The following is a 26,517-nucleotide window of genomic DNA, read 5'->3' as shown; positions in this document are numbered from 1 at the left end:
TAAAAGTGAACCATTTCTGAGAAGGGCACGATTACAATTTAGAAATAAAGCTTCTTCGTTATTCTGCGAAACATGCAAATCAACCACGTATCAGGTATCACGTAGCTCAGTTGGAACTTTCTAAAAGATTGATCGGGATTACTCTCGCCTGTTTCATTTAAGAAAATATCCAGATTCGTGGGCTATTGGCGAAACTTTTTGTGCTACAATTTATATCTGAACTACACCTACGACGGCTCTGCGGTCCAGAATGATAAGCGCTAAACTGGGGGCTAGTGAGATCACGGCACATTCGTGGAAAGGGAACCCTCAGGGCGGGGTCTTGTCACCACTGCTCTGACTTTGCGTTATAGACAACATACTTCGTCCAACTTAACAGGGATGGGGTTAAAGTGGTGGCCTACGCGGATGACGTAGTAATACTGGTATCTGGTCTGTATCCCAATGTGATAAGTGGGATCAAGCGGTGATCACTGAGAAAGCTGAGTAGTTGGGCGGATACCGCCGGACTAAGCGTTAACCCCTCAAAAACAGAACTAGGGCTCTTCACCACTAGGACGAAAATCCCAAGTTTTTACCTTCCCACTCTTGATGGCCAGGGGTTGAGTCTTTCTGATAGTGCCAAATAATACCTAGGAGTCTTTTAACACCAAAGCTGAACTGGAGGCTTAACACAGAGCTCAGAGTCAAACGAGCCTACGGGGCTATGTATGCCTGCAAAAGAATGCTAGGTATAAAGTGGGGTCTGAGGCCAGACCTCATGGCATGGATGTATAAGGCAGTTATTCGACCAATGCTGATATGGGGCACTCGTATGGTGGAAGGCGGTAGAGGTCAAATACATAATTAACATGCTAGGGAAAGTTCAGCGAACTGCCTGCGGAGTAATCACGGGGCCAATTAGGTCGTACCCCTCGGGAAGCTTTAAACGTGATATGCAATGTTCCACCAGTAAATCTCTTTATCAAGGAAACGGCATCTCAAGGGGCCTTAAGGCTTCGGGAGTTGGGCCTTTGGAGGGAGCGTGCATACGGGCACGGCCGTATCCTGCTCAATATTAACGACTACATGTCAAAAACGGACTACATATGTCCCAGGACAGTCTTCGACACAAACTACACAATTCTCTTCCCCACAAGGAAAAATTGAAAAGATGGGGGATCACTCAGAGATTCGCAATATCGGTTTTCACGGAGGATCTTAGATGGCTTGCGAAGTGGGAGCGGGAGTATTTGCGACTGTCCCGCCCACGTCCTTATGTATGCGGCTTCCCGACTCGGGAAGCATGTTTCAAGCTGAGATTTTCGCTATCCAAGAGGCATGTAAAGCGTTAATAGATATCAATGGTAACGGTAACAGGGTAGCCATCTTCTCTGATAGCCAGGCGGCTCTTGGGGCCCTCGGGTCAGAGACGATATCATCAAACCTGGTTGGGCAGTGTAGGGAGAGCGTCATGATCGGTTGCGGACCTGTAGAGTTTCCAGGAGCATGTGGCCATTATATAACGAAAAACATCTATAGCTGTCCTTAAGATGAACAGAAGAGTAATATTCAGAGTAGTTGCGGTGCTCACGGGGCATTGGACAATTGGGGTACATGCGGAACGGATGGGAGTGGAACACAATACCTTCTGTCGCAGCTGCAAGCGTCCGGAGGCGGGAAACGGTTGAGCATCTGCTGTGCGAATGCCCAGCACACTGTTGAAGCAGAATACAGTTTCTTGGAAAACCCTTTTCCGAAAGCCTCCCAGAACTCAAGGATGTTAGGTCGGGAGAGCTTCTCAAATTTATAAACTTCACAGGATGGATATAGAGGGACGGATTTCCCTGAGGCACTTGAAAATGTTTATTAGTCTTTTTACAACACCCTTTCATTGGTTAACTTACGAGTTTGTGGAATCAAAACGGCGCATGAGCGCTAATTGGAGTCAATTGGGACTCGCCACTCCAACCAACCAACCAACCACCAACACCTATCTACATCCATCTCGTACTAAGAATCGGTCTAAAAATTCAAAATATCGCATAAATTTTCTAATTATCTCGGCTGCGCTCAAGGCATTATCTTACTGTTGAGATTAAATCATCAACAGTCCTTGACTGCGTAGAGAGGTTAAACCGTCTAGGAGTCAATAACACCATCCTACCATACTAGTACCTGGACACAGAGGAGTAGATGGTAACGAGCGAGCGGACGAGCTTGCCAGGATGGCAGCGGCCGGAAAGCCAATAGGACCCGAGCCCATCGTGCCAATAGGGTCACATACAATAAGGAACAAGAACAGAGAACAATACTGGCGCGAAAGTCCAGGACTTCGGCAGGCAAAGGCACTAATAGGAGGGTACAACTCAAAGCGATATAAAGCTATGATTAACCTTCCAAAAAGTAGCCTTAGGATTTTAACAGGCATACTCACAGGACACTGCAGGCTGAAGAGCCACATGCATAAATTGGGCATATCGTCTAGTAGCCTCTGTCGATTCTGTGATCGCGAAGATGAGACTGCAGAACACATCCTGAAGGAATGCGATGCAGTCGCGAGACGAAGACTTAGGATCCTAGGATCATCGAAAGTAGGAAATAGTCACATACACTAACTGAAGCCGAGAAGCATTCTGGATTTTCTCATAGAACTCGGCTTGGATGAGGTGTTGTAAAGAGAATGAGGGCACAATAAACCAATAGGTCACAGTGCTTAACCTCCCAACAATCTATCTATCTATCTATCTAATTATCTCGATCCATACGCCCCGTTTGGGAATTCACTTCTTTTTTTCGCTTTGTTTCTTTGATCTAAACTATGTGTGAGAAGTTACTTAAAAATATATCGCGAAATTCTCCCTATTCGGTACGTATTTTCTAAAGGTTTCTAAATATCTCGACCCAATGGCCATGTAGATGAAGTTACTTAAAAACCGAATGCAAGATTTCCCGATTTTGTACTGAAATTTTTAAACAAACATGAGATTGACTTAATATAAAAGACATAGCCCAATTTTCGAAAATGATTGGAAAAGGAATTCGAAATTTGATAATTCGTGAACTGTGTTGGAGTCATGGGACTATCTGAGATAATTTCATAATGGTTTTAGGGATAATTTCACCTACCTGATTCCCTATCTGCGCTTCGAGCGCGATCATAAGGCCACAATAGAGGCGGACGGTTGGCGCAAGGGTGCTCAAATGGCGGAAGAAGCGATACATGTGTACACAGATGGTTCCATAGTAGTGGAAGGAGAATGAAATGGCGTTCAATCCATTTGTAGGAAGGAAGCTAGCTCGCTCTCCAGAAGGGCGTGGCCCATCGGCTGGGGGCCTTAACATTTCGTCGCAAGTGGTAACGAAACCCAAAGGAGCGGAGGCCGAAAGCAAGCAAGGAGCGTTGTCGCCGGGTGCTACACCGAAGCTTTGCAAAAAGAACTCCGAGAGCAAGGCTCAAACGGGCACACCATTATTAAGTGAGCTAATTAAGCAGGCCTCAGCTGCGTTAAATCAGCAAAACCCCCCTGGAGAGAAAAAGATGACCAAGCTAGGCAAGGCGATTGAGGACTTGATGCAGTTCTTCATAGGGCGTAATAATATACACGCGGAAATCAAGCGCTTGGACTCCGTAATAAAAGTGCTGTACATCGAGTCGGCCCTAGAGGTAAAGAATTTAGAACATAAATTGCGTGCAAGCGAATGCGCCAAGGATAGAAGTCCATCACCCCCCGGAAAGCGACCGAGGAATAATTCGTACTCGACCAAGGAGAACAACGTGGTAAAACCCACTACTACTCTAAAAGATGTCTTACCAGGGCACGTGGGTGGACACAAACGACGGCAAGAAACGCAAGAGAAGACGGAGCGGAAAGAGGAAACTGCAGCCCAAAAGACGGGAGAGTGGCAGTTAGCCAAAAAGAAGAGCAAGAAAAAATCACTTAAGGCTAGGCCGGATGCAATCATCATTTCCAAGGCGGGGGATGCGACGTACGCCGACATATTGCGTAAAGTGAGAAGATGCGACGAATTAAAATCCCTGGGTGATGACGTCAAAACGATTAGAAGAACGGCGAAAGGAGAGCTGTTACTAGAGCTGAAAAAATCGCAAGATGGGAAAACAAGCGCGTACCAAGCAGAAATTGAAGCGGTACTAAAGGACTCGGCTAAAGTTATAACAAAGTCCCAAATGGTCACGCTACAGTGCAGAGATCTCGATGAGATTACTACGCCCGAGGAGATTTGCAACGCCCTCCACCAGCAATGCAACATCAAACTTCCAGATGTGGCTGCCATAAAAAGCATACGCACAGGGTACAGTGGCACGAAGTCGGCACTTATAAGCCTTACAGCGGATGATGCCAAGGCGGTTCTTAATACGCAAAGAATCCGGGTAGGATGGGTTTCCTGCCGAATTAGAGAGCTCAAGCAAGAAAAACGCTGTTATAGGTGCTGGGGCTACGGGCATATAGCTCAGAAATGTAAGGAGACTGTAGATAGGTCTAGCCTATGCAGGAAATGCGGCCAGGAAGGTCATAAGGCTGCAAGTTGCGAAAATGCACCGAAATGCGCGCTATGTGGGGGACAACATTCAGCAGGCAGTTTTAAATGCCCACAACGAGAGGGCAGCAAAATGACTGTCTCATGAGGGTATTGCAGCTCAATTTAAACCATTGCGAGGCAGCCCAAGAGCTATTATCCCAAACAGTCTATGAAGGAGGATATGACATAGTGGTACTCTCTGAACAATACAAAAATCGCCAGGAGCAGGGTTGGCTCTCAGATTCAGCAGGGAAAGCCTCAATTTGGGCACCAGGGAAATTTCTCCCACAGGAAATTATGACGCCAACGGTAGCAGGATTCACGTGGGCAAAAATCAACGGTATATACGTCTTCAGTTGCTATGCCCCTCCGAGCATGACCATCGCCGAGTTCGAAGACATGATATACGGGATCACCATTGAAGCACGAGGTAAACACCCGCTTTTAGTGTGTGGAGACTTCAATGCATGGTCATCTGTGTGGGGAAGTAGACGAACCAACGAAAGAGGGAGAGTTCTCCTCGAAAGTCTTACTTCTTTGAGGCTAGAACTCCTAAATGAACCAGGGATATATACCTTCGATACAGGTACCAGACGATCCATTATAGATCTCACCTTCGCTAGCAGCGAAATAGCAAGACGAGCAAAATGGTCCATAAGCAACGTCTACACACACAGCGACCATAAAGCTATTAGCGTAGAGCTGCTCGAAACTCCACGAACGGTAGCAGCAAGACATCGACAAAGTAGGAAATGGAAACAGCACCTTTTCGACCCACAAATATTTGACATTATCTGGAAGGACGCCATAGTACGAGAATCGCATGCGGAAGACCAGTCGGTTCAAATCACTAAGTTGCTATGTATGGCATGTGATGCTGCCATGCCCAGAAGTCGCGGAAAAGCACAGCGCACTCCGGTATATTGGTGGAATGACGAAATTGCGGAAGAGCGTAGAAAATGCCACAAAGCACGAAGAATAGCGCAGAGGGCACGCTCATCACCACGATATGCAGAGCTACACAGCACCTATGTCGCACAAAGAAAGGCACTTAAAAATGCCATAAAAAAGAGCAAGAAGTTATGCTTTAGGGAACTGCTGGATAATGTCGACCTAGATCCTTGGGGATCAGCCTACAGAACTGTGATGGCCAAAGTTAAAGGACCGATATCACAGCAACCTACGTGCCCGATACTGATGAATATTATTGTTGAAACACTTTTCCCGGCGCAAGATCGCTGGACTTATCCAAGCGAGGATCTAGAAAGTACGGAAATTCCGCAAATTACAGAGCAAGAGGTGCTGGACGCTGCAAAAAGAGTTGCTGATAACAAATCCCCAGGACCCGACGAAGTACCAAACATAGCCCTTAAAGCCGCGATTACAACTAGGGCTACATTATTTACTGATCTTTTTAATGCCTGTATGCAAGAAGGCGTGTTCCCTCGCCCGTGGAAACGACAAAGACTTGTCCTATTGCTGAAACGTGGTAAACAGCCGGACCAACCATCCTCATATAGGCCACTTTGTATGCTGGATTCCCTAGGGAAGATTTTCGAGCGTATAATTAGTGAGCGCCTACAGCTGACTCTAGAAAGACCAGGTGGCTTATCGAATAGTCAATATGGATTTCGCAAATCAAGATCCACCGTAGATGCAATACAAACAGTCGTCAATATAGCTAGAGAAGCTATCTCTGGAGGCCAAAATAAAAGGAAGTTCTGTGCACTGATTATGTTGGACATCAAGAATGCTTTTAACACTGCGAACTGGATGCAGATAATGGCAGCGCTGCAAAGCTTCGGCACTCCAGCTTACTTACGCAGAATTATAGGTAGCTATCTTAAAGACAGAGTACTTCTTTTGACACGGATCAAGGAGCTAAAGAGTACAAAATCACAGGAGGCGTCCCACAGGGATCTGTTCTCGGTCCAACGCTTTGGAATGTAATGTATGACGGGGTGCTAAAGATTGATCTACCAGAAAACACGCAAATTGTGGGATATGCTGATGATATTGCAGTGGTAGTAGTGGCCAAGAAACTGGACCTGCTTCAAGCATTATGTAATGACGCCGTAGCAAGAATAAAGGAATGGCTGACCAATACAGGACTGGAGTTGGCTAGCCAAAAGACGGAAGTGTTATTAGTAAGCTCCAAACGGTCGGCGAACGAGTTAGTCTTAACTGTCGGGGATCATCAAATCACCTCAAAGGATTCCTTAAAATACTTAGGAGTGCACATTGACTCTAAGTTAACTTTCAAAGAGCACTTCAGAGCGGTGGGGAAGAAAATTACCAAAGTTAATGGATCACTTATGCGAATAATGCCTAACATTGGTGGTCCGAGCGAAGCTATACGTCAGCTATTGTCCACAGTAGCCAGCTCAATAATACTATACGCAGCACCAGTGTGGTATGGATCTAAACAGACCCATCAAAAATATATATTAGCAGCGTACCGACTTGCTTCTTTAAGAATAGCAAGTGCTTATCGGACGGTGTCCGACGACGCGATCCTGGTTCTAACCCGGAAAATCCCAGTGGACTTACTGGCAAGCGAAATGGCCGATCTGTATAACACTAATATCGAGCGACCATCTGAAGAAGACAAGAAAAGAGCAAGGACACAAACAATAGCTAAGTGGCAAGAACGGTGGGAGGCCTCGAGTAAAGGGCGTTGGACTTTCACACTAGTTTGGAACGTAGCTCAATGGAATGAGCGGAAGCACGGCGAACTGAACTACCATCTCACGCAAATAATGAGTGGACATGGCGGTTTCAAAGAGTATTTATGGAAGCGTAGGATAGAGGAAGATCCTCATTGCCCAATGTGTACCACAGAGTTAGAAAACGCAGAACACGTCATGTTCTACTGCCCCCGTTTCCACGAAGAAAGACTCACCTTGCATGGAGTCTTTGGGGAGGAACCTACCACGAGAAATTTAGTTTTACATATGTGCAGCAGGAAAGAATGCTGGACTGCAGTGAGCAAAATGGCATTTATAGTAATGACACGCCTGATGGATGTTGAGAGGGAGCGCAGAGAAATGCGCATGCGAAGCAGTGGTGATTAAATGGACACTCAGAGCAAATAGCGGGAACCTGGACGCAGGGACAACAGTAGGCTCTTAAAAAATGAGAAATATGGAACGCCACCCTGAAGTAATGCGAAAGTGGTGCCGGGGTGGGCGACGGTTCCAGAACGGGGCTGTTTTTTAGTCTACGGACACACGGTTGCTGCGACGGCAGCAATTATGGTGCATTAGGCATTTTTCAGCCTCCCCGCAAAAAAAAAAAAAAAAAAAAGTAGTGGAAGGAGTAGGGTCTGCGGTATACTGTGCTGATCCGGAAATAAACAGATCCTACAAGCTGCCGGATTACTGTAGCGTTTTCCAAGCGGAAATAGTAGCCGTAACCAAAGCAGTAGAAACCATGGAAGAAAATAGCCCAAGCTGCATTCGTGTTAACTTTTATATTGACAGTGAAGCAGCAATTAAGGCAATAATCTCGCATAGCACAGCATCTAAATGCGTGTTAGAGTGTAAGCAGTCTCTGGAGATAATCGGGACAGGGAGAAGCATACATCTATATTGGGTCCAAGGGCATATGGGAATAGATGGGAATGAAAAAGCGGATTAGCAATCAGCCAGCCGATTACGTGCTACGCGTCACCCATTTGGTCGCCAAGCCTAAAAACCACCCACTGGAAGAAACTACAGGCCTGCCAAAATACTGCTCTCAGAGTCGCCACGGGCTGTCTTCTTATGTCCCCAGAACACCATCTGCATAATGAGGCGAGAATACTCCCCATCAGGGAGAGAAATGAGATGCTGACCAAACAGTTTCTGTTGAATACCCAGAAACCTGGGCATCCCAACAGACATCTGATTGACGAACCAGCACCACCTAGGGGCCTAAGGAGTCATCTCCGTAAGCATTTTGAGGAAATACGGCACCTGAGAACCCAGCCGTATGAAGCGAAAAAACACAAGCAGGTCCTTGGTGAACTCCATAGACAGGCGTCGGACCTTTATGCCGGGAATTGCCCGGTGAATCCAGTACTTGAAGAAAAATATCCAGAACTCGCAGAAGAGGAACGCATACTCCCCAGGGAAACGCGTGTCACTCTTGCTCAACTTCGTTCTGGATACTGTAACAGGTTAAACTCTTACCTATCCAGAATCAACCCGACATACAAAATGTATGCCCCGCTTGCAATGTGTCCCCACATGACACCAACCATCTCTTTAATTGTAATGTGGAACCAACGCCTCTAACACCCCTTTCCTTATGGTCCACCCCTGTTGAAACGGCAAGTTTCCTTGGACTCCCGTTAGAGGATATTGATGACAATTTGTGATGTTGTTGTTGTTTGTGATCGGTCGCGGCTATTAGGTGGGGCGAGCATTGCTACAACAACAACAACAACAACAACAACAAAAAGCGGATGAACCAGCTAAAAAGGGCGCATTCCTTGAAGCTTGCTCCGTAGACGTCTCAACTCGACTGGGCGAGATTAAGCGAAGGCGAGAGGTGCACATGATCGGCCAAGCAGGAAAGGCGTGAGTTCAAGCGCGGGGCTGTAAAGTGTCGAAGATTATGTGTAGGTCTTACAACCTTAGACTACCAAAGTTGCTTCTATCATAAAAAAGAGAGGACTGTAGACACATGCCTTTAAATTAGGTTTGGTCAGTGATAGCAGATGTAGGAAGCGCGTTCTGTGCTCGCGACCTGCGCTTGCCAGGCTAAGACTCCAGCTATTAGGAGTGATACATCTGTGAGATCTAGAAGCAGCAAGTGGCTTAAGTCCTAGCAAGCTTCTAGTATTTGCCAAGAGGACGGAGTTATTTTATACATAGGTCCTGGTTTTTGATAGGGATTTTCAGTTTGGTCGTTAAAGCAAACTTCTGGTAACACTACGGACTCATTCAGTATATGTGACGTCCTCATGGACCAGCTAGTTCAACCTAACATAACCTAGGGATAATTTCGATATTGTTGTGGGACTAATTCGGCTTAATTCCGAAACTATTCAGGATCATGTCGCTACTATTTCCGGGATTTTTTTTTTGGAATCACTTCGAGATCAATCCGAGGTAATTTTTTATGGTTTCAGTATATTTGCAATGATTGTTTTTTACATTATTATGGGACTAGATAATTTTTGGACCATTTTGGAATCCTTTCGTGAAAGTTCCGAGCTATTTTCGAAATTGTTTTGGATACATCCTTGGACGGATGTGAATACAATCTACTTTTTTTTTGCAACTTTATATTGAAATCTTTCCGCACCGAAAACGTTGCCATTTACGAATTAAAAGAAGAAAAAAAAACAAATTTTGAACCTACCCTGCCAGTCACAGCTGACCAAACTTTTAATGTGTTATCATCCGACCCAGAGACTATGCGATTACCCGAAAATTGTAAGCATGTAATCACATGATCGTCATGTCCTTTCAACACTTTTGGTTCACGTATTGGGCGTGAACGCCAATTCATTTCGATTATATGCTGACGCATGTATGCTGCCTTCCATGGTGATGCAATCGGTGGCATATTACCGGCACGTCCACGTTTCGGTCGATCTGTGCGCGGTTCGGTTAGTATTTGTGTTTTGCGACATTTCTCTTTCCACAATAAATTATCGTCGCATAAGAAACGCCAACTGCGACATGTTTGTGCGGCACGTAATAAATCCTTTGGCTCTAAATAGGCTAGAACTTGTAATGCCAATTCACGTGGCAACAATGAAATAAAATCACGCTGAAATTGTGGTTCAATCACCTTCATCATGTGACGCACTTGCGTTGGTTCGCAATGCTCAATAAGTCTATCGATTGCCATCAAACGTTCAACATGTGTCCAACGTTGAAATTGCGTCAGCCAATGTTGTAGTTCAGGTGGAGGATTTTCACGTGTTGGTATAATAGAACGTGGCGTACGACGACCCATGGGTGAATTGTTAAGCGTTGACAGCTGAACCAATTGTGTTGTTGTTGGTGTGGAAGGCAAGGCTAATAGGGTACCACTACCAGTATGACGTGATGTCGATGTCAAATCATAAGCTATACGTTTCCGACTATTCACATCATCCATATTTGAGCATCCAGCATTGCCGGCTAACGCAGCATTGGAATCCGCACCGAGGAAACGGCTTTCATTATATTTACGTTTGCGTTGTTGTGCGTTAATATGTGCACATGTTGTTGTTGCATTATCCGTAGAAGTATGTGCAGCGCCCATACCGACCACCTCCTCTGATATGGAAACCATTTGTATATAATTTGATAAATCTCCATCTTTCGTGGCACCACCACCACCACCACCACAATTAATAACACCACCGCTTGCAAACGATACGTCAATCACATCGGTGTCTGTTTCATTTAGGCTTGTATTACTTCCACCATGACTGCTGATGTGACTTGCGCTGCTGCTGCTGCTGTGATGGCATGTACAAATCTCTTCATCCGATGTATTTTCATCACAATCAGCCCAAGAAGATTCATCATTGTATTCAGCTACTGCCGCTGCTGCTGCTTCGGCCATTGCTTTGAAAGCTTCTGAAAAAACTTCATCTGAAGCATTGGTACGATTCAATTGAGCAGCTAAGTCTGCACGACGTCTGTTTCTGCTGGACGCTACATGGAAGTTGACGCCACTACTGCTGGATGATACACCCAAAGCTGATGAATTACTTATACCAACTGTTGCTATACCACCGCGACTACCGAGATAACGTTCATTTGTTTGTGCGCTCGCATGTACCTGACGTAAATTCTTGACGGACGGAGCATATTGACAACGTGCCGATGATGTTGAAGGTAGCGCATCATCAAGTATTGAGGCATCGACTACATCTTCGTTGGCTGCTGCGTTATTTTCTGCCTCAGCTACAGCAGCATGTATAGAACTTGTACGACTGCAGCCGCCTACCTCTGATCTATCCACTAACCCCACCACTCGTTGCTGTTGCTGTTGTCGCTGGCTTTGTCGGCAATTGATATTAGTTGATACGCTGCTCATAAGACTGTCATTTGAATTAGAATTTGAGTATATTTCAGCGCCGCCAACACCACCGCCCCCGCCGCCGCCGCATCCTCCGACTGTGAAAGCAGAACTGGCCGACGGCATTGATGATGATGAGGAGGATGTTGATGCTGTTGAAACAGTGGGTGCTATAGCCTCCACAATAACTGAAGAGGATATTGTTGACGATGCAGATGTGAATGCCGTTGAGGCCGACGTATACGTCGATGAGGACGCGTACGCAGAAGTAGATGCGGACGAATTTGAAGACGATGTACTACATGTATGAGATGATGTGGGGGATGAATTCAGACTATTATTGTTACAGTTGTTGTTGCCGTTGCTTGTTTGTTGTGATTTCAGGATTTTCGAATTGTTTGCGCCTATTGCACGTTCCTGAATTGGTTGAATTTGCGCAAGTTGCTGATGAGGATGACTTAGAGTTGAGCACAAATTAAGTTTGGCAGTTGATTTGGTTAAACGACTGTTATAGTTGCGGCTACTCGTTGGTGTTGACGTCAGCTCTTTATAAGAACACTAAAAAGAAAGAAAATAATATATATTTAAAATAGTGAGTTCGACTCATAGCAAGAAATTGGCGAAGCAGAAGAGAACCCCCAGCGAGATGGTCGGACTAGTACCTTAAAGGTGCTTGTTGCCGAAACGCACCGCATCTGCATCCGGCAAAGGACCATCAACATCGATAACACTCGCCAAAACCTTCGGGATGTGTCCTTATCGCTACAACAAGGACAACAAACAAAACTAACCGGATCATGGCAAGCTTTGAAACGTTGAAGGTTGGTGATGAATTTTTGTACGCCCATTCAACGCTGGAGGCGCAATTTCACTGTTGTTGTTGTAGCGATAACAACACTGCCCCAAGGTTTTGGGGAGTGTTATCGATGTTGATGGTCTTGCCGGATATACATTCACAATGGAATGTTGTGTGCGAGTGGGTGTCTGTGAGCATCTCAAGGTGCCACTGACAGTCCGTCTTTCTTTGCTAGTATCTTCCAAGTTGAAGTTCTGGGTATAGATAGGGCGTTTTTACTTCTGTCAGAGGACTCGGTGACGGTGCAAATACTTGGATATCCACGCAGCGCTCATGGCGCTTCATGCCGCGGCTAACTTGGCAAACACAACTCTTGTATGGGTACCTGAAATCAGGAACATTGAGTGCAAAGAGAAGGCAACAGACGAGCTTGCAAATGTATGGCACTGCTGGAGGCTACGAAGGCGGTCGAGATGCATAATCCACTTACACTAATCAAAAGAAACATACATGGCACCTGCAAGCCATCCAAGCAAACCTGGCGGAATTACGATATTGGCAGAACATATGACCTACTAAATAGCTCAAGGGAATAAATCTTGATGATCACTGCCCCACCTTCGGGACACTGTCGCGCACTAGCTGTGTGAATGACTAGCCCTAGCACAGATTAGGTTTATACTGAGCTCTTTTGTCGCACCACTGTTGTTAAGAGGTCATAAGGATACACTTCGTGGCAGTTCTGAGCGTAGTATTTTGACAGGTTTTTACCTGTATTTGTTAAGTCAGATCGGCCGGCATTCACTTTGTAAGTTGTTAACGTTTCTTAAATCCGTCCACCAGGTGCTGTCGGTGTGTCGGCGGTGTGACACCTCCCAGTGGAAAAGGTTGGCCGCATCCCTTAATTGTGGTAACACATGTCTGAAATTACAGAAGGGTTGAAGAAACAGGTGCTGTCGGCTTTGTACTTAAGATACAATTTAGGAGGCAAGCGCCTTGAAGCTGCCGATCCTTAACATAACGCGTAACGCCATCGGCGGGATCCTCAATTCTTGAGTTCTTAAATCATTGAGTTCTGAGCGTAGTATTTTGACAGGTTTTTACCTGTATTTGTTAAGTCAGATCGGCCGGCATTCATTTTGTAAGTTGTTAACGTTTCTTAAATCCGTCCACCAGGTGCTGTCGGTGTGTCGGCGGTGTGACACCTCCCAGTGGAAAAGGTTGGCCGCATCCCTTAATTGTGGTAACACAAGTCTGAAATTACAGAAGGGTTGAAGAAACAGGTGCTGTCGGCTTTGTACTTAAGATACAATTTAGGAGGCAAGCGCTTTGAAGCTGCCGATCCTTAACATAACGCGTAACGCCATCGGCGGGATCCTCAATTCTTGAGTTCTTAAATCATTGAGTAATTGACAACTACACTCATTCATTCAACACACATCAACAAAAATATTTAAAACTAGCAGACCCGGCAGACATAGTTCTGCCCTAAATTTGGTCTATCTGCATACATTTTAATAAGCTTTTTCCGACTAGCTCTGCCCTCCCCCCTCTTCACTTTTTCTTAATCCTTTTATTCACTCCTCCCTCCGTATTTTTTGCTTCATCTATTTCTACCTTCGTCTCACTATATCTCTTTCTCAGTCTCCTTCTCCTTCCCTCTTTTCTCTTCTCTCAAGTTCTTCTCATTCTTCTTTATCCCTAATTTCCAGTCCCAGAGGGTGGTATGTATTTTGTTCCAGTCCCAGTCCCACTCCGAGTCTAATCCCAGTCCCAGTCCGTCTCTGGTCTACTTCCCGGAAAAAAAGATCGTAAATACTAATATAGGCAAATTTATATACAAAATTTTAGGCAAATCGAATAGGACGTATGTAAATAGGTATGTTTGTATTATTAATTCATGTCTTTATTTCGGTTTCGCATGCATATTTATCAGTTTTGCCGGGTTGATGCGACTAAATCGAATATCACAATGAAAATTACTTTAAAGCTCTCAGCAACAGCTTTCACTTGATATCCATATTACAAACACATTCTAGGGGTATCCGGGTCCACGTTTTGGCCTATATCTCAAGACCCTAGTCACCAATAGGTACGAAAACTACCCTGTACTAAAGCACTCATCAACAGCTTTCATTTGAATCAATATTGTATAAACACATTCTAGGGGTGCCCGGGTCCACGTCTATATCTCGAGACCCTAGTCACCCAACGGTATCAAAAATGCCCTGTACTAAAGCACACATCAACAGCTCCAATTTGATACACATAATGTAAAAACACATCCTAGTGTTACGCCGATCCACGTTTTGGCTTATATCTCGAGACCCCAGTCTCCAATAGGTATGAAAACTATCCTGTACTAAAGCACTCATCATCAGCTTCAATTTGATACCCATAATGTAAAAAGACATCAGTGTTACCCTTATCCACGTTTTGGTCCATATCTCGAAACCCTAGTCACAAATAGGTATGAAAATTACCCGGTACTACAGCACAAATCAACAAATTGTTATCCATATTGTATAAACACATTCTAGGGGTACCCGGGTCCACGTTTTGGCCTATATCTCGAGACGCTAGTCACGAATAGGTATGAAAACTACCCTGTCCTAAAGCACTCAACAGCTTTCATGTGATATTCATATTGTATAAACACGGTCTAGGCGTAGACGGGCCCACGTATTGGCCTATATCTCGAGACCCTAGTCACCCAGGGGTATGAAAATTACCCTCTACTAAAGCACTCATCAACAGTTTTCATTTGTTATCCATATTCTATAAACACATTCTAGGGGTACCCGGGTCCACGTTTTGGTTTATATCTCGAGACCTTAGTCACCCCGGGGTACGAAAAATACGCCGTATCAAAGTACTCATAAACTGCTTCCATTTGATACCCATATTGTACAAACACATCAAGGATTACCCCGGTCCACGTTTTGATCTCAAGACCCAGCCATAACGGGATAGATATCATCCTTTGTTCGTCTCCTGGTTCTAAGCTACCTCTCCACCAATTTTCAGCCAAATCGGTTCATCCGTTATTTAGTTATAAATAGTGTAACTAACACCTTCTTTTATATATACATATATCTTTGATACCCATAATATATGTATGTATATAAGCCTTCTGAGGTTACCCTGGTCCACATTTTCGATATCTCCCAAACCAACTAAGGTAACAAAATTAAAACTACCCTTCATTAATATCCTCGTCAATGTCTATCGTTTGATACCCATATCGTATGAACACATTATAGAGTTATCCTGGTCCACATGTTGGTCGATATCTCGCAAACTAAGTTGGATATTGGAATGAAATCAACTCTACATTAAAACCCTCGTCGATACCTATCGTTTGATACCCATATCGCATGACCACATTATAGGGTTACCCTGGTCCACATTTTGGTCGATATCTCAAAAACCTTTCTAAATTTTTGCAGTTTTTTAGCCTATAACCATGTCGAGCCACCACCAAATCTATGCTCAAAATTTCATCTCAATCGGTTCAGCCGTTCTCGAGCTTTGCGGTCCAGAAAAAAACGGCTTTCAAAATATATATTAGTATAGATATCTTACCTTGCTATCTGAAGAGACTGCACGTCCGACACCACGACTGCTGTGACTACTTATATTTAAATTGCTAACACCGTTGCTGCTGCTGGGACAATCGTCGCCCAACTCCAACTCCTCCGCTTGGACTTCTCCTCCTGAATTTTCTGATGGTTGATTTTGTACGCACGATTTTATCAGCCTCAAATTAAGCATGTTTTTCTTAATTAATGAACTGCCTTTCAATATAATACCACCAGTCAGCCTTTGCTCTGTTTCAAAATCGCGGCGTTCTATCAAATCCATAGATTCAATATCTGCCACAGATTGCGCATCTGGCAATAGAACGACGTCATTATCAATACTACTTTTTGCAATGGAAGGTCTTTCCGCATTTTTATCAAAACTATTATTACTATTGTTGCTTTCTTTTACTTTTGGTTGTGTTGTTGCTGATTGATTATTAATGTTCATTTTTTTCAGTCTAAAAGACATACGATCTGGCAGTAATTCAGTGCCGCCCCCGCCGCTGCTTACTCCTTCAAATATGTTATTATTTGTAGCATTGGATGCATTTTCGCATTTGTTATTCTCAATAACTTTGCCGAATGGCTCTGCTTCATCTGTTAGCATAAATTCATCACTTAAACGTTTTGGTTTTCCTGTTTTCCCGGTTTCCGCTACAAACTCGCTGGTATTTCCACCTACTTCGTTATCAAGTTGTACATGATGATGATGATGTTGTTGATGGTGGTGATGTTGATGATCTTCCACCATTGGCGTTTCGAGGTAAATTGTTGCACCACCATTCGTTACAATAACACTACCCCCCATATGATTGTTTAATTGACTGTGGCTTGAATAGCAGCTGTGATCTTGCTGCTGTTCATTATCATTATCTTGCTTACAATGTTGTTGATTTACATTAGCCGAATCATCATCTTCCACTTCGGCTTCATCTACAACTTCAGCCACCACATCATCGTCATCTTCATCATCATCATCATCATCATCATCATTGATTACATAAACTTCAGAGACATTAAAGAATTTATTATTGCTTGATGAACCAACATCTGATTCTTCTACCAGTTTTATGGTATCCGTAGATGAATTATCATCCACCACTACTTCTCGATGCACATGCAAACAGTCTGGTGGTAGTGAATTTGATGAGCTAATTTCGAATGTTTCCAATACACCAGAGGTGGTTGTCTCATCGTCCAAAACTTCAGCAAAAGCGTGTTGTGAATCAACGGATTCTTCTTGCAGCAAAGACATTGAGGATTTATTCGAACCGCTAGAAGTTGAAGGTTGTTGATTTAACATAAATGATGAATTCTGTTCTGTAAACAAATACTGCTTTGCGGCAGTAGCAACGACGATTGCTGATGTTGGTGCTGCTGTTACTGTTGCAGGGCGTGCAAGACCCAATGTGTTAGATTGATTATTAGACACGGGACATGCTTCTTCCATAATATGGCACAACCAGCCGATGTCTCACAAATAACTACATAAGCTATAAAAGAAAAAAGAGACAAAAACATTATTTAACATGATGAAATAATAAAGATGATGTCAACAACATAACCTCACTTCTTCGGCAGCTCTCTTTGCCTGTATTTACTTGTACTACAAAAGTACTAAATTTTTATTGCTAAATTTTTATTACAAATTTCCTCAAAAAATTTAGTTTTCTGAAAATGTTGTCTATAATATTTTGGGGAATACAAAGTTATGTTTATGTTTAGGCCTAAAAAATTCTGGTAGCGGCTTAAATAGTTATTATATTTCCAAACGTATAGTAAAATCTACTCCGATCGTAGTAGAATTCAAAGGCAGTTATGTATGAAAGACAACCCTCTAAATTATGCATGCCGAACTTGTCAGAATAAGGGAAAACGTCAACGGGATGAGAACACCTGAATATTAATTTCATCAAAATATCACAATTATATATAAGTTGTTTATCTAAACAGTCGGCATAGATCTTTAGTAAGAGTTCTAAATTTGTCGACAAACGTATTAATCTTCTACGATTATACTAAAGTTTAAACCCCGCTCAGATGGTATATACAATAGGCCCCGTAAAAGATAAATCGTTTTATTAATATTCCACACTGTTCCACACCGTGGTGTGATGGTAGCGTGCTCCGCCTACCACACCGTATGCCCTGGGTTCACACCCCGGGCAAAGCAACATCAAAATTTTAGAAATAAAATTTTTCAATTAGAAGAAAATTTTTCTAAGCGGGGTCGCCCCTTGGCAGTGTTTGGCAAGCGCTCCGGGTGCATTTCTGCCATGAAAAGCTCTCAGTGAAAACTCATCTGCCTTGCAGATTGCCGTTCGGAGTCGGCATAAAACATGTATGTAGGTCCCGTCCGGCCAATTTGTAGGGAAAATCAAGAGGAGCACGACGCAAATTGGAAGAGAAGCTCGGCCTTAGATCTCTTCGGAGGTTATCGCGCCCTACATTTATTTTTTTTTTTTTGCTATTCCACAAGCACAGCTGTTTTTTATAAGTTTTATTTAGTCTCACTTGGCTGTTGTCTGTAATCAAATCTTGCAAGTTAAATTTGATATACTTCCCGGTGTACGATTGAGCTGAAATTTTGCACGCATGTATAAATCCGATGACAATGCAATATTACTTTGGGAGAATTCGATAAATTAATCGATAACAGAGTTATCGGTAAAGATTTGTGCTCACCTTGGCATAAAAGCCTAAGTCCTCAAGAACGCAGGTTACTTCGCTTTGTTTATTGTTTACAGTCAATTTATTTTTTACTTTTTAGTTAATTTTATTAACCAATAATAAAAGCTTATTTTTAAAAAAGTTTTTTTTTCTTTAATTTTATTTTTCGTAGAAGACTAACAGGAAATATGCTAGCCTTCCACACAAGAAAATAATTAACTGAAGCTATGATTCGCTAGCTTGCGACATAGAAAAACCCATGAGATGGAAATCCATTTGTGAAAAATTGGCTACGGTTTCTACATTTCCTTTACTCAAAGTAATGTATAGGGCAATTCTCTCTATCTTGCGAGCGCAGAACACGATCCCTTCCGTTAACTTGGAGTCATCTGTATATACGTGCAATGCATGTTCTGTCATTTCTGCACCTCCGGCTCAATTGTTGACCCCAAAACTCTTTCAGGCACGGGACCATATATTCCGTTTTCCCGATATTAGATGGCGCTATGCTATGGTCATACGGCCTGCCCTCAAGCTTCACTGAGGCCTTAAGCCTTGTTGCAGTGGCAAACGCGATATTTTTGGCCATTAGGTCTACAGGCGGGATGTGTAGAATGGCATGAAATGCTGCTGTAGGGGTAGTTTTTGGGGCTCCCGTTATGATAACACAGGCCGACAGCATCTCAGACCCAGAAACCGGACTATATATTTTCGAAGGATTTTGATGAGATGAAACGAAATCTGGCTTCAAAAATGCTCTAAACATCTCTGGTTTTCGAGATATCCTAACCTAAAAGTGCAAAAAACACCGTGTTTGTCCATATTTGAGGTTATGTAGCCTTGCAGATGTTTTCTTTCACCAAATGGCGTTGAGTTTGCTCAAATATCATTTTTTTCGCTGAGATATCGCAGTTTGAAATTTTCAAGTTTCTTGTGGTGTGGTAGGGGTGGTTTCTAGGGGTTCGGTGATACGGGAGTTGATGGGTTAACAGTTAAGTTGGTTAGCCCAATTGTGTGAGATATCTAGATAAAAAAGAATTATTTTAAGAAATATGCGAGTAAACGCTGTCCCCAGGTTAAGTGGGTTAGCTTGCTTGCGGTATGATAGGGATGGTTTCTAGGGGTTAGGGCTGTGTGTGAATTGGTACCCGAGGGTTAGATATTGTAGGGGTGTGGTGAGTTAGCACACTTATGGCGTGAGACAGAGTTTGGAGAAAAATAAAACTCAATTCCAGAAAATTAGTAATCGACTATATCATGTCTATGTTATCTCAATCGATTTTCAGGTGTAGGAAAATTAAGAAACATGAAAATTTCAAAATGCGGTATCTCAGCGAAAAAAAAAAAATGATATTTGAGCAAACTCAACGCCATTTGAAAGAATAAGACTTCTATTTAAAGATGCCATCCTTTAATTTTGGTGAAAGAAAACATTTGCAAGGCTACATAACCTCAAATATGTACAAAAACGGTGCACTTTTGGGTTAGGATATCTCGAAAACCAGAGCAGATAGAGAAATTTTTAGGCCAGATGTGTATGAATTGGTGCCACAGCAACATCAACAGAGGAGCATAAGAAGAAGAAGAGGGCGGGATAACACAAGTCCGCTGGAGTTGCCTGCTTCCATTCAGCAAGGCAATTTTCTGGCGGCTAAGTCGAGATGAATTTGTCTTTCGTGATATGCCAAAGCTATTTAAGCCTTCTTAAAAAATTCTTGCGCAATTTCTGGATGGCTGCATCAAATATACCAAGAGCTCTTCCATTGCTTATGATATACTTTTCGACTTAAAATAAAGAATATTGTGGTAGAATGTACATATTTTAGCACAAATTTGTACAAATAAGTGTTCTTTCTTAAAAGATCAATTTACTTTAATTATTTTTATGCATTCCCTTTAATTTAACAAGTGAAAAAACTCCTAGGAAATGGCAGAGAAATCTCGCTCTCACTTACATTCATAATACCTACTTTTCTCCCATAATCGGTTTCCGCTTTTTCGAACATTGTTCAGAATAAGAGGAATGGGAGAAGTGAAAAAAACTCACCAGGAATTCTTATTTAGAATACGAGGAATTTGAGAAGAGAAAAAACTAGCAGGAAATTTTTATTTTAGAATTGGGCTGAATATATTTGAGACAAATTTTCAACGGTTTCGACATTTTCTATTCTGTGAGTTTTGTATATTTGGTCTACAAAACGTTGTTTACCACGGTTCCTAGACTGAGAGAATTGCCTTAATGAAAAAATGTATAAAATAAAGATGCGAAGATGGTTATTTTGAATACATTTTCATATTATGAGATCTCAAAAAATTTAAGTTTTGCGTTACATCTATTTACAATTAAACGTGATATGTTGAACAGGAAGATCCTGTTGAATTTCCATAAACCTGGACAGCGAAACAGATAACTGCTTAATGCAGCCACGTATCCTAGGCAAATAAAAGGCATTCCCTGAGTACTTTAAAGAAATTCCGTATGTTAGAACATTGCCGTAAAATTCGTTACCACCGGTGAATCCCGTTTTCAGATTCCAATAACCGAATTCGTTCTGAAGAAGAAAGCAGACTTCTCAGGGCCCAGATTCGATCTGGCATAACTGATGTATGTCCTGGACGCGGTGTTCCTACATGACCACGAAGTGGTGGTGGCCCTGGTGCAGTTTGCACACTTTAACCGCACAGAATATAAGGCTTTTGACAATGTACATATTTGCTGATAGATCCTGTCTACTTTGGTAATTCTGCAGGCTTGAATGCCAAAAAGTAGTAACATTGCCTAACTTATAAAAAACAAAAATAATATGGAAGTTCAAGCAGCCAAGATGTTCAGACAAACTTATTTAAATGTAGGTAGTAAAAAATCAAATTTTTTTAGGCCCGGTTTTTCAGTAGTTGATTAAGCTAAGCTTAAACTAAGTTTGCTTAAACTCTAGTCAAATTTAAACTCCAGTTAAACTACTGAGCAGTTTTTCAGTCACAGTTTAAGGCCGCATTTGGGGTATGCTTTTTTGCGGCACCATTGGTTTTTTTATTATCTAGATAATTTGTAGATACGCAACAGCTGGATTTTGTTTACCCAACAAACATGAAAAAAAATCTCCAGCGTAATATATATCTAGTTCCGGAAGTGATATTCAATATCATTATTTAATTATTCTTAAACCAGATAGTTCTCGAGTTGATATCCAACTTCATTCTCCAATCACCATCCAACCTTTGAACATTTTTATAAAATTAAAAGTTGTCGAGTTGAACTCCAACGTCATTAATATTTTTGAGAAATGTACAGTTCTCAAATGAATATTCAACAGGTTTCTCCAGTTGATATCCTACCTTGCATATCGAGTTGAAAAAATCTCCAAGGTGGTACCACCAAAACCAACAACTCTTTATTGTGAAAAATAAACACCTGGTTGATAGCTCCGCCTACCATACCGAAGATCCTGGGTTCACGCCCCGGGAAAGGTTGTATGCCGGCATAAAACAAGTTGGTCCCGTCCCGTCAATTTGTAGGAAAAATTAAATGGAGCACGACGCAAATTGGAAGAGAAGCTCGGCCTAAAATCTCTTCGGAGGTTAGCGTGTCACATTTATTTATTTTTTAAATTATATATATTTCGTTTTATTTTCGTAAAAATACTGGATTATGGAATCTCACATTTGAGTCCAGTTAGAGAACCAGAAGTTGTTAATTAAATTTTTTCAACTTAACCCTTTGTTGTTGTTGTTGTTATAGCGATTAGGTTACTCCCCGAAGCCTTTGGGGAGTGTTATCGATGTGATGGTCCTTTGTCGGATACAGATCCGATACGCTCCGGTAACACAGCACCATTAAGGTGCTGGCCCGACCATCTCGGGAACGATTTATATGGCCACATTAAACCATCAGGCCATCCCTCCCTCCCCACCCCCAAGTTCCATGAGGAGCTTGGGGTCGCCAGAGCCTCGTCTGTTAGTGAAACGGGATTCGCCGCTCGAAGGTGAGGTTGACAATTGGGTTGGAGAAGCTATATATTGCGCTACACAACCCCTTGAATCCCAACTTAACCCTTTCGAACCTGTTGGTGCACCGTATGTACCACTAAATGTGTATATTGGACTAAATCCTAAAAATCACACTCAAACTGAATAAAACATGTACCAAAGCCGGCTTTTTAGTTTGTCTAAAGGTACATATAAAAATTAAATCATTTTCTCCTGTGCAGTAGGCTCAGTTTTGAGTTAAATAGTGAAAGGTTCGGACACGTGTTTGGTTTTTGAATAATAATCTTAAAAAAAAAGTTATAACTGCCTCGCACGGCGAAGAATCTGGTTCCCCTTCATCGTCCAATAGTGAGCTATCAGATGTTGAAAGCATTATAGCACCGAATGAATTTGTGGGATCCAATTTAGCACAAGACGATATCGAGAATTACATCTCATCAGACTTTAGGTTGTGGTCTTCTCTTTGAGAAAATTCCATACCTATACATGTTATAAATTATTACCGTGGATGTCATATAAGTCCGAAAATTCCTCTCAATTCTTTTCCCTTTCAAAATTTTTCAAAAGATGGTTCCTCGAAGCCTGCGCCTGTATATCGCACAATGTACAAATGACCCCATTTCTGAGTTTCAAACCGCAAAAAAATAGATCGGTAAAGACTGATACAAATTATGCTGGGCTCTATGTTCGTTATGTCTTATAACAAGCTTCCGACTTTAAAACATTATTGGTCAAAACATCCTTCAATAAGTAACGCTATTATCAAGACTGCAATATTTCGTGACCGCATCAAAATTATAGTTTGCATTTTCTCAGAACCCAACTGATTGCAGTAAAACTTATTACATCGACGATGTTATGGAGTATTTGAAAAGTACATTTCATAAATACCGGCAAGATAAGGTTAGGCAGAGAAGAGATTAATCAATGGCAAAGTTTAAAGGAAGATCATCCTTAAAACAATATATGTCACTCAAATCAGCAAAACGTGGAATAAAAATGTGGCTGCGATGTGACTGAGACGGGATACATATATGATTTCAATATATACAACGGAAGAGAACAAAATCAATACGATGGAACTTTAGGCGAACGTGTGGTTAAAGCTTTAGTTAGTACAACTGCAGCTGTACGCAGATCCCAATCACCAAGCCGTTTATCTCAACGAAAAAAGGGAGCTGGGCAACGTATCCTTGCATTTACCAATTCCTATTGAGACTCGAAGACGTAGCGCAAAGTGTGCGCAGGGCAAAATACAAACCAGAACAAAACAAATTTGACAACAATGTGATATATCACTTTGCAAGATGTGCTTCGCAAAATATCATACTCAAAAATAAATTAGATTCATACATAATTTTCGAAATTTAAGAATTGTGTCTTTACTTTTTAAACATTTTTCTTGGAAGTAATATTCTTTTTGTAAAACTTTTATTTTTTCCAATAAATGATTATCAATCAATATGAAAATCTTTTATTATTATTTGTTCGTTGAGAACTGCTGGTACAAATGTTGTACCACACAATAGTACTGGTGGTACAATGTTGTACCAGTCCCCCCTCCCCCCCCCCCCCCTCCACCCATCATAAAAATTTGAAATTTTTGAATGCAAATAATCTAATTATCTGTATCTTAATTACTTGAAACTAATTAAATTATATTTACTTAACAGGCTGAATGCCGGTTCGAAAGGGTTAAGTAATAGCATTTTTTGCTTTATAAAAAAATCCCTCTTTTGCTGAGTATGCTATGATTCTCGAGTTAAGCCACTGTTTCGAAACTAATCTTGAGATTTTAGAAGTATGCCTAGTTATCAACATGAGTTCACATGGTACTCAAGCCCAAATGCTTTTTGGGTATACTCGACGCCATTTCGAACGAACGCAAATAACTGATAGGTTAACTAGAGTTTTACCCTGCCAGATCGGCCGCTTAAGCTCAGCTTAAACTGCAGTTAAAGTAGACTGAAAAACTGTAGAATAAGTTTATGCGTAGTTTAACTGACAAACTGAGTTGAACTTGTACTGAAAAACCGGGCCTTAGTAACACACATCACAATTCTCACATAAAAAGTGCAGTTTTCAAAGTAGAAAGAACAACATCCCCCGCTCACTCCGAATTATGTAAAGTGCAGTCATTGAAGAATTAAAAAAAAGCTCAAGAATATTAACCAAAAAAATCTGAGACCACCACATTAACACACTGAGGTACATACATACATAGTGACGACGATGTTTGCTCGCATAATATTCCCACAAGTATTCAACAAACCTTACCAATACATTGAAAATAGTGTTACTCATGCTCGCAGGCGACTCATGATGAGCTGAAGTCATCTTGCCGCGCCACGATTGGATTAGTGCGAATGCGAATTCCAAAATTCCCATGCAATCGACGCTATGTGCGCACCAACAATCAAATAAAATAGCCAACAACAAGTCAGTGCAACAAAGGCAGTTTAAAATACAACAACAGCAAAAGCAAAGCAAACAAGTAAGGAAATTTGTATGCGGATGAAAATGTACAGTATACTCAGTTGTGCTTCCATATACACACCTGCTCAAAATAATAGGTACACAGCAGTCCTTCAATTTCAAAACAAGAAAAATCCATCTTATTAACTCAATATTATGAAAATAAAACATACTTTTATCCTTGTCCTATTTATTAATGAAAATAAGCTAACTTCACATTAGAGTAACGAAAAACATATTAGTTATTATTTAAAAACATTATTTGGCCGAAACTAACCTGTCAATAAAAATTGGTACAATTTTGATGAGATAGTAAGTATGAAAAAAATATATGAAACAAAGCTTTTCTTTTACACATTTAACATTGTTTAGTTAATAACCAGTATATCCACCTCCATTCTGAACTACTTTACCCATTCTTATGAGCATATTATTGATTAAAGCCTGGCAGGTTTCTACGGGTATCTCAAACAAAGTTGTTTGAACACATTCCTATAATTGGTCTTTGTTGAAAAAAGTTTGACCTGCCAATTTCTTTCATAAATCTCCCAACAGGTTTTCAATCGGATTTAGGTCCGGGGATTGACTAGGCCAGTTCAAAACACTACCATCATGGTCCTCAAAGGATTTCTTTTAACACTTCAAAGGTGATAGCAGCAGAAATAGGCAACTTAGTTAGTATAAAAACGGCCGCTTACACAAGGCTAATCTACCCGGAAGAGTAGCCAGAAAAGTTCCACTAATGCGAGGGAAAAATTTAAAAACAAGGTTAACATTTGCAAACGAGCATTTGGATTGGTCAGGACCTGAATGATCGAAAAAGTGGAAAAATATACTCTGGAACGACGAAACAAAAATAAATTTGTTTGGAAATTATGCGGAAAGAAATGTACGTCGCCCAAAGAAAACAAGTTCCACTTCCGTTTCACAAAAAAACTGTGAACCATAGAGGTGGAAATGTTATGGGAGGGGGGTGATTGTCTTGGTATGGGGTAGGTCCTATATGCAGAACAACCAATAAAACGACAGCTGTGGATTACAGGGACATACCAAATGTCATGCTACCTTATGCTGAGAAAAACGTGCCATTACGTTGGGTGTATGAGGAAGACAAAGACCCAAAACATACATCTAAGCTGGTCAAGAAATCCTTTGAGGATCATGATGTTAATGTTTTGAAGTTTCCTAGTCAATCCGCAGACTTAAAACCAATTGAAAACCTGTGGGGAGATTTAAGAAAGAAACTGGCAGGTCAAACTTTCTCCAACAAAGGCCAATTATGGGAATGTGCTCAAAAAACTTGGTTTGAGATACCCGTAGAAACCTTCCAGACTTTATTTAAGAGCATGCTCAAAAGAATGGGTAAAGTAGTTCAGAATGGAGTTGTATATACTGGTTATTAAATAAGCAATGTTAAATGTGTAAAAAAAAGCTTTGTTTCATATATTTTTTTCACACTTACTATCTCATCAAAAT

General features: G+C 41.7%; 1 protein-coding gene across 3 annotated transcripts in view; it reads right to left on the bottom strand.

Moving 5' to 3' along the window:
* The window catches only part of ago (archipelago), an 87,639-nt gene that overhangs the window by 30,976 nt on the left and 30,146 nt on the right, over window positions 1–26,517 (bottom strand). For all 3 annotated transcript variants that reach the window (XM_067789573.1, XM_067789574.1, XM_067789572.1), the window contains 2 exons: window positions 15,911–17,402; window positions 9,871–12,087 (listed from right to left, as the gene is read on the bottom strand). In XM_067789573.1, coding sequence (XP_067645674.1) covers window positions 9,871–12,087; window positions 15,911–17,359 — 3,666 coding nt within the window. In that variant the 5' untranslated portion in view covers window positions 17,360–17,402. The remainder of the gene's footprint in view (window positions 1–9,870; window positions 12,088–15,910; window positions 17,403–26,517) is intronic.

Source organism: Eurosta solidaginis, chromosome 5 (genome assembly GCF_040869045.1).
Source record: "Eurosta solidaginis isolate ZX-2024a chromosome 5, ASM4086904v1, whole genome shotgun sequence".
NCBI classification, from domain to species: domain Eukaryota; kingdom Metazoa; phylum Arthropoda; class Insecta; order Diptera; family Tephritidae; genus Eurosta; species Eurosta solidaginis.
Note: the sequence above shows the minus strand (reverse complement) of the source record. Positions and strands in the feature narration are given on the sequence as shown.